The sequence below is a fragment of the Zalophus californianus genome, chromosome 14, assembly GCF_009762305.2.
Source record: "Zalophus californianus isolate mZalCal1 chromosome 14, mZalCal1.pri.v2, whole genome shotgun sequence".
NCBI lineage: Eukaryota > Metazoa > Chordata > Mammalia > Carnivora > Otariidae > Zalophus > Zalophus californianus.
Genome location: NC_045608.1, coordinates 17,571 through 32,600, shown reverse-complemented (window position 1 = coordinate 32,600; position 15,030 = coordinate 17,571). Strand labels below are relative to the sequence as shown.

The following is a 15,030-nucleotide window of genomic DNA, read 5'->3' as shown; positions in this document are numbered from 1 at the left end:
CTGTAAGACATAGAAATGAGGGCTGTGCCCAAAGGTGCTTCCTTCCTGGAAGGTGGGGACGGGATCTGCAGGGGGGGCGGCCAGTGGAGGGCACCTGCAGGGTTTGCACAGGAGCTCAGCACAGGGGGAGTGTTCCTGGCTCCAGCATGCTGACTGTGGGGCTGCATGGGTTTCCAGCTTCTGAAGCCTCAGGCTCCCCTTTGGAAGATGGGGTGCTGATGGCCCCCATCTCTGGGAACAGACATTAGGGAGGTCCTGCTGGCAGACTCCCTCAGGAAGGTCAGGAGGTGGCTGTTGCTTAAAGCAGCCCGGGGCCTGCCCCCTTGACGAAGGTGCACACGTCCATGGCCCCCAACTCTGGGGTCCTGCTGCCAGCCTCTGGCAGTGACCCTCTTCCTGCCCTGTCCACTGCCCCTGTGGATACGTGGTCTTCCTGGAGCTGTTCCTGCAGACGGCAGAGAAGCACTTCATGGTGGGGCACAGGGTCACCTACTAGGTTTTCACCAATCAGCCAGCTGCCGGGCCCTGTGTGCCCCTCCAGGTGGGTCGGAGGGTGGTGGTCCTCATGGTGGACACAGGGTCACTTACTACGTCTTCACTGACCAGCTGGTTGCTGTGCCCCATGTGCCGATCTGGGAGGGCCAGAGGGTGGTGGTCGTTGAGGTCCGTGGCGTCCTGCACTAGCAGGATGTGTCCATGCGACACAGAGCGATGATCACCGCTTCCGCGAGCAGCGCTTCCTCTGTGACGTGGAAGACCTGGTGTGCGTGGACGTGGATGTTGGAATGAAGTTCTGGGACCACGTGGGCATGGAGATCCTGTTCCCCCTCTTTGGCACCCCACACCCCGGTTTCTACTGGGCAGCCCATGAGGACTTTAGCTATGAGCACTGGCCACAGTCCCAGACCCACATCCCCAGGGACCAGGGCAACTTTTACTACATGGGGGCCTTTTTTGGGGGATTGGTGGTGGAGGTTCCCCGACTGACCTCGGCCTGTCACCAGGCGATGGTGGTCAGCTGGGCCAATGGGATTGAGGCCGTGTGGCCCGATGAGAGCCACCTGAACAGGTACCTGCTGGACCATGGGCCCATGAAGGTGCTGTCCCCTGAAGGACCTGTGGGACCCCCGGCTGCTGGGCTGGCCCCCCCATCATTCCCCGGGACATGAGGAAGCTGAGATCCATGGCTGTGCCCAAGAATCACCAGGACACCCAGAACTCATGAGGGGCTGCCCCCAGAGGCCATGCAGGACCCGCGGCTGCTGGGCTGTCCCCTGGAGGACCTGTGGGACCCGCGGCTGCTGGGCTGCCCCTGTCATGAAGAAGCTGAGATTCGGGCCATGCCCAAGAATCACCAGGACACACAGAACTCATGAGGGGCTGCCCCCAGAGGCCATGCAGGACCCGCGGCTGCTGGGCTGTCCCCTGGAGGATCTGCGGGACCTGAGGCTCCTGGGCTGGCCCCCCATCATTCCCTGGGTCATGAAGAAGCTGAGATCCATGGCTGTGCCCAAGAATCACCAGGACATCTGGAAGTCACGAGGGGCTGCCCCCGTCTCCATCAGGGGGTGCTGCCTTGAGCGGAGCTGTCAGAGCAGATTCCTACTTCTGTCCCCTTGAGGGAAAGTGTGGAGCCCAGCACTGCTTGCACGGGCACGCCAACGCCCCAGGCACCCCTGTGCACAGGAGGCCTGCCTGGGGGCACACGTTCTTCTCTTTGTGGTCACTACATTTTGATCATTTCGGGGTCATTTGCAACTGTGAACGGCTCCAGTTTTATGTCAGAGGTTTTTCTGTGTCAATGCTGAGCAACCATCTTTAAAAAGAACGATTGAGGGAAAAGGTTTTCTCTCTGGTTCTAAACAGACATTGCCTGTTGGGGCTGGGAGCAGCCCTGTAGCAGCCATGGAGCCAGAACAGGCGCTGGCCGGGTCTTCCCTCCCAGTCCTTACACCTCACCGCAGCCATGGGGCTTCAGGGTCAGGGTGCGCCGAGTCACCTCTCAGACCCCCAGTGCCCTCACCACCAGAGGCCTTGGCCGTGGCCACTAGCTCGGCCTCCAGGAGTGTGGAGCCCTCTGGGCTATATAAGGTTCCTGCCTTGGTTTTAAATGGCTATTTCTGGGCGCCTGGGTGGCTCAGTTGGTTAAGCGACGGCCTTCGGCTCAGGTCATGATCCTGGAGTCCCAGGATCGAGTCCCACATCGGGCTCCCTGCTCAGCAGGGAGTCTGCTTCTACCTCTGACCCTCTTCCCTCTCGTGCTCTCTGTCTCTCATTCCCTCTCTCTCAAATAAATAAATAAAATCTTTAAAAAAAATAAATGGCTATTTCTATGCTGGTGTTTGTGAAATGTGGGCACTCGCTCCATCTGGATGCACGTCCCCTTGGGATTCCTCAGTGCCCCCCAGTGGGTTTGCACTTGTGCACTTTCTCTGGACCAGCTGCCTGCACTGTGTCTTAGCAAGCACTTACTGAGCTCAGTCACCCAACAAGGGGCAGAGCGTGAGAGCGAGAACTAAGATACAGGCTCCCGGCTCCTGGGCCCTCCAGGGACTCGTGACGGCCCCGACGTCCTGACTCACTTCTTTTGTATTGTGGTATAATGGACATACAGTTGATACCATGAAGCGCGTTTCAGTGGCAATAAGTATATTCCCTGTTCTGCACCGGCTACTTCCGGTCCATTGCCACAATGTTTTCATCATCCCCAACTCAACCTCTACCCACGAGACCCTAACCCCCCATTCCCTTTCCCCAGCCCCGGCACCCAGCAGCTCCTTCCACCTCTGTGATGGGAGTGCTCTCCATCCCTCACAAGTGGGGTCCTCCAGTGTCGGTCCTTTAGGGACTGGCTTATTTCACATGGCATAATGGCCTCAAGGTCTGTCCCTGTGAGCCTGAACCTAACCCCGCTTTTCCCCCAAAAGTGTGGCTCAGCCCTCTCCTGTCTGAGCTCCTCAGTCCCCTCTGTTCCCCTCACCTTCCTCCTCAGCCTGAAGATGATCCCAGCCAGTCTGCAGCTCTGAAGACCTGTCCAGTCCGGATGCCAGGCACATACCCCGGGGGCCTCGGGCCTCACCTATGCCCCATCTGTCCACGTCAGGTGCCTGCCCCCCTCCCCCAGCTGACCACCTGCACCTCCCACAGGTGTCCCCATCTCAGGAGAGGGAAACACCAAGTCCAGACCCTTGGAGTCCTCTGGGACTTCTTGCTTGCTACCAACTTTCCCAGTAGTGAAGTGGCTACTGGAGGACATTCAATGTCCAAAACATTTAAAGGCATACGTGAGTCTCTGCTGCCTAAGGCAATGGATAAGAGTTGGGGCAAATAGAAACCAGGCAGAATCACCGGAAGAAAGGCTGAGGAATGAGGAGCTTTAGGGAAGAAGGGTCTGGAAGCTCTGACTGCCCCTACCTGACCTTCAGATGCTCCTCAGTTACTCCTGTGCCTCTGGTATCTTCCTGGAACCCTGACATGGCTGTTTTCAGACAGCTCGTCCAGCAGCACCCTCAGTTTCTGGGAGGTGTATTTGCTGGAATCCACAGTGTGTCCTGCTGCCCCACCGGGATCGCTTTTTGAAGGTGCATCGTCCGGGCCATCTGAGGAGCCAAGACTGTGGGTCTGTGACCTGGAGGGATTCTGAGCAGAACTGGTGGGATGGGAGGGCTGCAAGGCCCAGAGGCAGGTTTCCAGAAAGCCGACTGGGGTCCCCGGCATCCTACCGTTTTTGAATCAAAGCCCTGAGATCTTTAAATTGCCAGCAATGTTACAGCATGGGCCAGAAAAGCAAATGTCTCTGTGCACCCAACCCCACCTAAACTATTGGCCATTTCTTGTCACTTGAGCTGAGGTCAAAGGATTGGGAGTCAGGGCTTGAGGAGGGTCCTGGGCCAGACTTTGTATTTGGGGGACAAAGGCCATCCAGACAAGCTTGTGCTGAGCCTGAGGAGGGGGTCTGTGTGGAGACCCCAGCTGCAGGCACTGCTTTCCACGGATGCCCCCTCAGCCTGCCCCAGTGCACCTGCTGCTGGGGGAGAGCCTATCCCCTCCTCTCTGCCTGAGGGCTCTCTCCTGCACCAGGTGCCTCCTCCCCTGCCGGCCACTGCCATCCTGCACCCTGGGAGGGTGGCTACCCTGAGTTCCTCCAGCTGCTGGGGAAGCACCTGCCCCCTCCTCTCTGCCTGAGGGTTCTCTCCTGCATCAGGTGCACCTCCTCTCCTGCCAGTCACTGTCAGCCTAGAGCCTCAGAGGGTGGCTACCCTGACACCCTCCAGCCCTGGGGACAGAGCTGCTGTGGGTGAGATGCGGTCTCCCAGCAGGTCTGAGCACCAGGCCCACATAGTGCTCACTCTCCTCCTGCAGGCTCACTGTGCCACATCCTCCCTCAGTCTCCCTGGGCCCAAGTCTTCCTCTGCTCGCGGACCATCCTTGACCCATGCTCCACACGCTGGGACTGGGAGCAGGTCGTCTGGACCTTCTGGACTCTCGCTTCCATGCCCGTGACATGGGTACAGTCTGGCCTCACAGACTGCTCAGAGGAGACCCAGCACAGGAAGATGCAGGCCACTGCAAGAGAGATGCCAAGTGACCCCAGAGGGAGCACACAGTCCTTGCAAAAAGCACCGGGCTCACGGGACCCAGCATGGGATGTGGGCGTCAGGCCAGGGGGCACAGGGAGTCCTGGTGGGGGTGGCCCTGGTGGGGAGGCCACGGAAGGGTCCCAGAAGAGGCAGGAGACAAGGAAGATGACAGGATAGAGCTTCCCAAGGAGGTTGATGGAAGGATCAGAGAATCGCAGAGACCCTTGGGAAAACTCAGAGGCCCTGGAGATGTTGGCTGAAACGTGTCATTTGGTCAGAAAAGTTGGGTCACAACACCCCAGTCGACACTGGATGATTTACTCTTTGTTGGTTCTAGGAATCAGTAGGTACCTGCCATTAGAACTCACATCGCATGAAATCTAGGATATACTTACTTTTCATCACTTTTCAGGACTAGATTTTTCTAGAGGAAGTGCTAAGCATGGGTCTCTCCATTCTTTGTGCAACTGGCCTGTGTTTTCAGGAGCAGATTCCTGGTGCTCATCACCAGTGCTAGCCCTGAGGACTGCCCCCGTCACCTCCCACAGTGGACGTGACCATGTGGGTTGGGGGGTGCTCACTGATGAAGCCCCAGTGCTCAGTACACAGCAGGGACCCCAGATCCTCTGCTGAATGAGGGAGGAAGGAGGGAGGGAGGGAGGGGGCGGGAGGGGAGGGTTGGAGGTGGGGAATGAATGAGGGAGAGAATGAATGAGGGAGGGAGTAAAACCACAGAAGCTGGGTCCATAAATCAGGAGTCCTTATTTGGGGTGAGGTCCGAGGGCATCACAGCCCGGGCCCTGGATGGTGGCTCAGGGCACGTCCATCTGTCCTCCCAGTGCTGACCTTCCTTCTCCTTGGACCCGCTGTCATCCTGGATCCTCTCCCCCTCCTCCTCAAACAATTCCCAATGTTCCCAGGGGCAGGGTGGCAGGAGGGGTGGGTCTCAGGAGGGGCTTCCCGGATCCTGTGCCCCGGATGACACCGGGACAGTAGCTGCAGGGCATTCTGTCATGAGAACTGGGACCGTGGATCCCATCCATCTCCTTGGGCATTAGTGTTGTTCCATTCCCTGCTCTCTCCAGCACCGCTGTGATGAACACTCCTGACAATAGGTGTGTGAAAAACCGAGCCAGAGTTTCCGGGGCTGAGTCCGAGGCTGAGGATGGGTGCACCTGTGGCCTGGGATGGGTGCTGCTCACTGTTCTCCCAGACAGGGGTGCCTGTCACCCTTCTCTCCAGGGGACCTCTACTTCCTCATGTTCTCCCCAGGGCTGCTGGTCCCCAGACCAGACAGCTGCCAGTCTGAGGGTGACCAGCGCTGCCTCCATAGGGTTTCCTTTGCCGGAGTCCTTCCCCATGAGCTCCCGCATCTCTGACCCATATTCCCTGCGTGCCTATCCTTCTGCCTTGGACTTGCATGTGTTTGGTCTCCGTCCCTGTGGAACCCAGTGACTTGGAGCGTGGTTTGGACCAGAGTCAGGTGAAACCTATCTCTGGCCTTGGGTTGTGAGCAATGCTTTTGCCCTTTGTGGTGTGTCTTCCAGCTTTCTGCATTTCCCTGGTTTCTGTGTGGGTCTCAGGAGGAACCAGCCCTGTCCTGTCTGGGTTCAGGCTGTGGTGTCCCAGCAGGACCAGGGGTCTCGGCCCCGAGACTGTGCCCCTAATTCCTAAAGTGGCCTCTATGATTCCATCTGATGTGTCATCCGTCGGGGATTTCAATATCAAATAAGGGAAATTTTATGACAAATAAACACAGAAGAAAACGAGTCCCCTTTGAAAATAGGGGGGCAGACACAAAGGCCCCTATTGTGTGATTCCACTTACAGAAACATCAGGAATAGGTAAAGGAACAGAGAGAGAAAGCAGCTTAGGGGTCACCGGGGTCTGGGCTGCAGGAGAAATGGGCAGGGAGGGCTTCTGGTTCGGGGACTCCTTTGGGGAATGAGATATTCTGCGGCAATGTTCTGGGGTGTGGTGGCACAGCGTTGGGCATGTACTTAATGCTCAAGACGTGTTCAATTGAAAACAAGTAATTTTATTTAAAACAAATAATAAACAGTATATAGGACATGGAAGGATAAAATAACAGTTAATATGTACCAGAGAGAAAGAACACAGGGGGAGGGGATGAAACAATCGGGCGGGGTCTCGGGTTCCGGGGATGGAACTAAGGGTGATTGTACAAGGAGCTCTCCCTGCAGGGCTGTGGGCTCTGGATGTGGCTGTGGGAGCCCTGCAGGAGCAGGAGTAGGGGCAGGGCTCAGGATAGGGGCAGGGACAGGGGCAGGGGCAAGGGGAGGGACAGGGTCAGCAGTAGTGGCAGGTGCAGGATCCAGGGCAGGAGCAGGGACAGGATCTGGCTCAGGGGGAGGAACAGGACCACTGGCAGGGGCAGGGGAAGGGGCAGTGGCTCTGGCAGGAGTACGGACAGGGGCAGGAGCAAGGGTAGGATCTGGGTCAGGGACAGTGGCTCTGGCAGGGGCAGGAGCAGGAACAGGGGCAGGGGCAGGAACAAGAGCACAGGCAGGGGCAGGGGCTGGGGCAGGGGCAGAGGCAGGGGTAAGGGAAGGGGCGGGAGCCAGGTCAGGATCTAGGTCCGAGGCAGGGGCAGGGGCTGGGGTGGGGGAAGGGGGAGTGGCAGGAACTGCAGCAGGGGCAGGGGCAGGGGCTGCGGCAGGAGCAGGGGCCAGTTCTTCCTGGACAGCGCCAGGCTCTCCGTGGGCAGGTGCCGGGTCACCTGCCGGCTCCTGGTCTCCTCCTGAAGTCACTGCAGGCACCAGCCCTCCCTCCAGATCGGGCTCTGGCTCCTCAGGTGGTGGAGCAGCTGTGAGAGGAGAAAAGCTCACCCCTGTGCTTACTCTCCATGGGCCTTTGCAGAGACAGAGCCCAGCCCAGGGCCTCCCAGAGAAGCCACAGCCGGGAAGGAACCTTCACGGGGACGTCTCCCCAACTGCAGTCCACCCGCTGTGTGCTCTGTGCCCAGTCGTTGCTCGTGGCCCCACACCAGCCTCTGGGAGCTCCTCCCTTGTGGGGCCGCACCGACCCGTCCCCACACACCACAAACACCCAGCCCCACCCTTCTCACCCTCGGCCTCGGCCTCCATGGGCTCCGGCTCCTGGACCACTGTCCAGTGGACGACCACCTGGGACGGTGGTCCGCGTGGTGTCGGAGGTCTTGCCTCGCAATCCCCAGCACCTGTTTCTTGGGATGCCTTTGGGGTCACCCCCTCTGTCAGGGAGGAGGGCACGTCCGCCAGCTGCCTCTCCGTGTCCTCCGTGGCCTTCTGCAAAGACAGGGATCGGTAGCCGGCCCCAAGGCATCACAGCCCTGCCCGGCCATCCGCACTGTCCTCCTGCCCAGTCCCCACCCCCATGACCCCTCTTTACACACACACTCACATACACACGCACACACACATGTGCACACTCACACACACACACTCACACAGGGAGGGCACCTGGGGCTACACAGGTCATCAGAGCAAGTGGGGCTGGGTGGCCGGCTCTGGGCCTCCTGCTGTCACCTTTCTGTCCTTCCGACCAAATGGCCAGAGGCGGTGGGGAGTCCTGACATGAAATCCCCAGCGGGGGACAGCGTCCTCAAGGCGCGCCTTCTTCCACCTGCAGCCTCGGGACCTTGGCAGGCAACACGTGAACATTTTGCCATTAAGATCTCCAATGAAATGAGCTGGGCAGGGGGCTGTCTGTGGAATGTGGGTGCCTGGTTACCGGGGTTCCAAATTCTGTTGGGCTCTGTTGTCAGGGAAGTGAGGTCACCACTGCCTGGGGTCCCCTTACCTAACTTCCTCCTCACACAAGAGCCCCCCGAGGGGCCCCCTCCCCCGCTGCGGAATGCTCACCCTCCCCCCATGCCGCATCCACACAGTGACACCCTCACAGCCCACCCACAGCCCCGGGAGGCCTGGGTGCAGCCGGTGTCCCTGCTGTGAGGACACAGAGCTGGGTTCAGACCGGACTCCTGCGCATGCCCAGGGCTATGACCCTGGACAGACCCCGTGCCTCTCAGGGCCTCCCCAGGCTCCCCATCTGCACATCGGGGTATTCTGGCTTCTAGTTCTAGGGATGCCATCAGGGGTAGGACCTCTACACATGTTCCGTGCCTGCTATCACAGGAGGCTGGTGCATACTTGGCAATGCATGGATGAGCCAAGTAGCTGGGCTTGGCATGGGGCACAGCTCAGTGGGGCTTGGGTGTGCTCTGGGGTCCAGGCAAAGCCACCCCCCTCCTGCCTGTGTCCCAGCCCCCGTGGGAAGGTAGTAATGAACTGATTCTGACCTTGTCCTCTCACAACACAGACTTCCAGGGGCTCCCATTAGGGTTAGGCTCAGATCCCAGGGCCTCGTCTGTGCCCGTGTGCTGGGCAGTCCCCACAGTGGCCCCTAATACCCCTGAATCCTGGTCACACATCCCTGTGGAATCCCCTCCCCTCCAGGGTGGATGGCCTATGTGACGGCGCTCTCCGGAATAGAATGGCACAAAATGCCGGGATGTCATTTCCAAGCTGGTGGAGGAAAGTCTATGACTTCTCCTGGTTCCCTCTGTCCTGTGTTCATTCTCCGTCTCCTTCTCTGTCTCTGTGTCTGTGTCTCTCCCAGGAGCAGGATCTGTGGGTTCCATGGGCGATGTGAGAAACCTCAGAAGCCTCCCTTGTCCCCGTTTCCCTCTCCGGTCCCGGTGCTCCAGTCCTTCCTAAGGCCTCCTCACCCTGACCAGAGCAGTGATTCTGGATCCTCTTCCACATGGGGACCCTGAGGCTGCAACAAGGAGGGCCCTGACCTTGGTATCCAGACTGGTGGCCCAGTGCTCTGCCCCGTTCTGCGTACCCAGGTCCTCAGCCCCCCCAAGCCCCAAGTCTGTCCTCTGCTGAGAAGGACCTCGAGGGGGTAGAAAACATTTTCCCCAGACTGGGATCACAGGGGGTCGGGGATGGAGATCCAAGGCCAACAGGCTCTTCTACAAGCCCGTGGGACCCTTGGGACACTGCATCTCTGCAGCCCAAGTGACAGCAGAGGAAGCTGAGGCCTTTTGGGCTATTGCCCTCTGGACTTGGGGGTGGGTATCTCTTCCTACTCCCAAGTGCCCAGGGTGGTGGACACCGGAACCCAGACCCTGTCTTTTCCCAGTGCCCTGGCAACCCCCCGGGCTTCTTGGGGACCCCTGACCATCAGCCTGGCCTGTCTCCCCTCCCCATGCTCTGGATCTGGGTCCTTGCCAGGAGTCCTGATGCCCTGCCCCATGGCCCAGCCGTCTCCAACCTCTTTCTTTTTTTTTCTTATTGTTATGTTAATCACCATATATTACATCATTTGTTTTGGTGTAGAGTTCCATGATTCATTGTTCCAACCTCTTTCTTCTTTCCGCCTTGTCCCTCACCTCGCTCCCGGGGTGTCCTCCCCTTCTGACCCCCAGCTGGGCAGTCAGAGTGGTGCGTGTGGGTGGGTTTGCTGGTGTGCATGCCTCTACATGCCTGGGGATGCCAAGGTCATGTCCCCACATGGGACATGGTGGGTAGCTCTCCCCGAGGATCTGAGGGGCTCTCACCCCCAAAGTGAACCTCAGAGGAGGGTTGGGGCTGGTCTACGACTGGAGAGCAGCCCTGCTCCTTGGGCTCTGCACCCCTCAGTTGTCCTGGGCCAGTGCCTGCCTCTCTTGACCCAGGTTCCCAACTGTCCCTGAGGGTTGGACATGGGAAGGCTTGAACGTGGCCAGTCCTCCAGGGGTAGGTGGGGGACAGGTGCACCAGCCACCCAGGCCTCCCCACCGAGAGGGCCAGCCAGGTGTGTCATGGCCAGGTGTGCAAAGGGGACCTGCACGCAGCACCTGTATGGTGAACCAGCCCTGCAGCGGATGTACATGAGACCCATGGCTCTGCACCTGACCGGTCCCCCACATTTCCTCACCACAGCCAACTGCTCTGTGGCCCCAAAGTCTGCTGGGCCCTGCAATCACACCCACCCTGGGCGGCAGGCCTTAGGGTGCAAGGCCAGGTGGGTAGGACACCTGGGGATGCACAGGTCATTGAATACCCCCCACCCAGCTGGCCTGGAATGCAGACTCCCTCTCAGGGTCCAGCTAAGTGCAGGGCTGGGCCAGAGGACCTGGAGGCATCAGTGGAGGCCGACTCAGGACAGGGAGAAGATCAGTCTGCCCCTTCCCCTTCTCCTCTCCTCCTTCTGCCTTGTCTTCCTGGCAGGAGCCGGGACAGAGGTCCAGCCTGTCCCTGGCTGCAGCCCTGGCTGGAGTCAGAGGGGCGGGAAGGAGGCCGGGGAGGAGGGCCCCACCAGCAGGATGCCCGAGTGGGAAGGGGGTCGTTACTGTAATGAGGGACCCCATGGGCATTCAGGGATTTCAGCCCTTTTTAGACATGAGCAGTGGCCCCAGGACTCGGCCCCTGCCCCATCCTTCACTCTCCACAAGGCCCTGCATCCTCCCCAGCCCAGTCCTGGTCCACAGCCAGTCCTCCCTCTGACCCCAGGAAATCCAGGGGCTCCGGGGGCTGCAAAATCATTAGAAGCTGGAACCGAGCCATCCCTATTGGGCCTGGTTCCGAGTCCTGCAGCCCCACAGTGAGGAGAGGTGAAGCCAGGCAGGAGCGGGGAGAGGGCAGAGTGGACTCTCCCTGGGGGCCATGGCTCCCTGGTCAGTGCAGACCCTGTTGTGTGCTGGCCCCTAAGGCACCCAGATTCCAGCTCCTGGTCAGGCTCCGGGAGGGAGACCAGAGTGTGGCTCCTGCTAGCTCAGACGTGTCACCCTGTCCTGTAGCTACAGCCTGTCCCACCAGCTGAACTCCCCCTCCTAGTCGGCCAGCTCACCTTCACGGTCAAGAACAGGCCATCATGAAGGTCAGGGGCCAGTGCGTGGCTGGTCAGGCATGGGAGGGCTCACTTTCACTCAGGGAGTCTCTGGCTGGTATAGCAGGGGCTCCAGAGGCCTGCTTTCCAGCTTCTCTGCTGACCAGCTCTGGGACTGGAGCCATTTACCTCCCCTCTCTGGGCCTCGCTCTCCTCCTCTGTGCAATGGGGTGATGCTGAATGATCCCTCCCATGGCAGGAACATGTGGAGTGCTGGTGATCGACGTAAGCTGGGCAGAGAGCCTGGATTGCAGAGTGCAGAGGGGGATGGTGAGCGGTGTGGGCAGTGAACACTCCTTCCCCCAAAAGCAATTTAGCTCTTTGATGCAGCCACCAGGCCCCTGGCTGGGAGCCCAGGAGCAGTGGCCGACCACACTCCTGACACCAGGCCCCTGCGTGTGGCTCTTCCTCAGCACTGGGACACAGTGGGGACCCCGGGACATGGGGCCAGCTCCTCTCTCTGAGGGAAGGAGAACAAAGAAGACTTTCCTTGGGGACCCCCAAGGCCACGTAAGAAGGGAAGAGGCTGCCCCCAAACAGTACATTGAAATTCTGCTTCTGTTAGAACCTGAGCGTTGGGGTTTGGTTCTTTCACTTGCTGGGCTGACGAGACACACTTGCTCTCCATGACTCCTCCTCAGATGAAGAGCTCTTGCAGGTCCCGGGAGTCCTGGACCTGGGGAGGGGAGAGGGGCCAGTCCCCTCCCTGGCTCCTGCAGGAGACCTGTCCTCCCAAAGACAGGATGGTTTCGGGTCGTGATCCTGGGCCAGGGTTGGAGACAGCTCCTCACTGCTCCTGACTCTGGGGCTGAGGGGGCCTTTCTCAGGCATAGCAACGCCCACGGAAGGCAGGGGCTTCAGAAAGAACACACTCCTGGACCCGGTCCCGCCCCAGGACGGTGGCTGCCTTCCTCAGCTCTGGAGGAAGAGGGATATCCTCTGCTTCTTTGGCGGTGGTCCTCTGACCCATGAGCAAGCCCTGAAAAGTCTCTAGTCCTCCTCTGGAAGTGCACCAGCCCTGAGTGGGCCAGTCACTGTCCACACACGAAGACGGACAACGTTTTGAGGAAGTGCGGGAGGTGATCCTGTGCAAATGGCCTGTGGGTCGGTGGGGCTGGCTGCTTCAGTGCCCTCCAGCGGACCCCCTTTCCCTGGATAGGCATCCTCCTGGAGTCTGGTCTCTGCCCTTGGAGGTCCCTTCCTGCTGGTTTCAGAACCAAGGGAGAGACTGTGGTGTGGCTTGGAAGGCTCCACCCCAGCCTCCTTCCTTCCGCACACATCACTGCTCCCCAAGAAGCAGGGGCTGTTGCTCCCGCATGCCCCGCACAAGGCTGGTTTAAGGCACTCATTCCCTCCAAGTCCCAGCCGCTCTGGCTCCGTCACATACATCATGGCCACAGCTGCCTGGCTGGGCGAGGAGTCCAGGAGAGCTCTCCTTTCCCGGGATCAGGGTTCACACTCCTGGCCAGAGAAAGAAGTCCCATCTGTCCTCTGCTAGAGAAAGTGAATTCCTGGGCCGGGTTGCCCTCAGGTACCTGAGGACATGGGAGTCCCCTGCAGGTCCCCTGGAAAGAAGGGTGTTGGGCACCCCAGGCCTGGAAAACAGTGAGCAGCACCCATCCCAGGCCACGGGTGCAGCCATCACCTGGCAGTGCTTGGCCTCAGACTCCCCCCCGGAAACTCTGGCCGGTTTTTCACAGATGTGTTTTCAGGAGTGTTCAGCACAGCGGTGGTGGAGAGAGCAGGCAATGCACCAGTACTAATGCCCAAGGAGATGGATGGTGGCTCAGTCCGTTAAGCCGCCGACTCTTGATTTTGGCTCAGGATGTGATCTCATGGTGTGGGATCGAGCCCAACGTAGGGTCTGTGTTCAGGGCAGCGCGGGCTCACGACTCTCTCTTCCACCTCCTGTGTCTACTACCGCTGTCGTGCCATGCTCTCTCTCTAAAATAAATTATTAAAATCTTTAAAAAAATGGAATCATACAGAATGTACTTTTAAAAATGGTAAAAAAATCTATCATAAGATCTCACTGATATGAGGAATTCTTAATCTCAGGAAACCAACTGAGGGTTGCTGGAGTGGGGGTGGGGTGCGAGGGATGGGGTGGCTGCGTGATAGACATTGGGGAGGGTATGTGCTACGGTGAGCGCTGTGAATCGTGTAAGACTGTAGAATCACAGACCTGTTCCTCTGAAACAAATAATAGAATATATGTTAAGAAAAAAGAAGATAGTAGGAAGGGAAAAATGATGTAATGTATGGTGATTAACATAACATAATAAAAAAAGGAAAAAAATTGTAAAAAATCATAACATTGATTTTGCCATTTTAAACATTTTCAGTATAAAGTCCGGTAGTGTGAAGTCTATTTACACTGCTGTGATACATATCTTTAGAACATTCCATTTCCAAGTCTGAAATTCTGTACTCATTATTATTTGTTTTTCATGTAGAAAGCATATTTATTTATTTACTTATTTAATTAGGTTCAGTTAGCCAACATATAGTACATCTTTGGTTTTTTATGTAGTGTTCAATGACTCATTATTTGCATATAACCCAGTGCTCATCACAACATGTGCTCTCCTTAATACCCATCACCCCCAGATACCCCATCTCCCCACCCCCCTCCTTTCTGTAACTCTCAGTTAGGTTCCCGGAGTCCAGAGTCTCTCGTGGTTTGTCTCCCTCTCTGATTTCTTCCCACTCAGTTTTCCTTCCTTTCCGCTGTGGTCCTCCCCACTATTCCTTATGTTCCATATATGAGTGAAACCATATGATAGCTGTCTTTCTCTGCTTGACTTATTTCCCTTAGCGTAATCCCCTCCAGTTCAATCACGTCAGTGCAAATGGTGGGTATGTATCCTTTCTGATGGCTGAGTAATCTTCCCTTGTATATATGGACCACATCTTTATCCATTCATCTGTTGAAGGGCATCTGAGCTCCTTCCACAGTTTGGCTATTGCGGACATTGCTGCTATGAACATTGGGGTTCAGGTGCCCCTTCTTTTCACTACGTCTGTATCTTTGGGGTAAATACCCAGTAGTGCAATTGCTAGTTAGTAGGGTAGTTCTATTTTTAACATGTTGAGGAACCTCCATACTGTTTTCCAGAGTGACTGCACCAGCTTGCATTCCCACCAACAGTGTAAGGAGTGTTCCTCTTTCTCCACATCCTCACAACATCTGTTGTTTTCTGACTTGTTAATTTTAGCCATTCTGACTGGTGTGAGGTGGTATCTCATTGTGGTTTTGATTTGAATTTCCATGATGGCTAGTGATGGTAAACATTAGTCATTTTTATGTCTTTTTTGGAGAAATGTCTGTTCATGTCTTCTGCCCATTTCTTCATTGGATTATTATTATTATTTTGTTGTTGTTGGGGTGTTGAGTTTGAGAGATTCTTTATAGATCTCGGATACCAGCCCTTCAACTGTAATGTCATTTGCAAATATCTTCTCCCATTCCATGGGTCGTCTCTTAGTTTTGTTGACTGTTTCGTTTGCTGTGCAGAAGCTTTTTATCTTGATGACGTCCCAAAAGTTCATTTTTGCTTCTGTTTCCCTTGCC

General features: G+C 57.2%; 1 protein-coding gene and 1 pseudogene across 2 annotated transcripts; one reads left to right on the top strand and one right to left on the bottom strand.

Annotated features, from left to right (window-relative positions):
- The first annotated feature begins 330 nt into the window (after positions 1-330).
- Positions 331-2,197, top strand: LOC113933930 (annotated as a pseudogene).
- A 4,148-nt stretch (positions 2,198-6,345) lies between these two features.
- LOC118356279 (skin secretory protein xP2-like) lies at positions 6,346-8,295 on the bottom strand. 2 transcript variants are annotated; one of them, XM_035723975.1, is made up of 3 exons: positions 8,108-8,295; positions 7,669-7,867; positions 6,346-7,407 (listed from the first exon to the last, which is right to left on the bottom strand). In XM_035723975.1, the coding sequence occupies exons 1-3, from the start codon at positions 8,240-8,242 to the stop codon at positions 6,623-6,625; spliced, it is 1,119 nt and encodes a 372-aa protein (XP_035579868.1). In that variant the 5' UTR covers positions 8,243-8,295; the 3' UTR covers positions 6,346-6,622. The 2 variants fall into 2 exon arrangements, with proteins under 2 accessions (XP_035579868.1, XP_035579869.1); XM_035723976.1 differs by lacking the exon at positions 6,346-7,407 and having other exon boundaries at positions 7,482-7,867.
- Between the last annotated feature and the right edge of the window lie 6,735 nt (positions 8,296-15,030).

Coding starts and splice junctions, on each gene's coding strand:
- LOC118356279 (XM_035723975.1), bottom strand. CDS start 8,242: ATGTTCACGTGTTGCCTGCCAAGGTCCCGAGGCTGCAGGTGGAAGAAG. Junction 7,868..8,107: donor TTGGTCGGAAGGACAGAAAG/GTGACAGCAGGA, acceptor CTGTCTTTGCAG/AAGGCCACGGAGGACACGGA. Junction 7,408..7,668: donor CATGGAGGCCGAGGCCGAGG/GTGAGAAGGGTG, acceptor CTCCTCTCACAG/CTGCTCCACCACCTGAGGAG.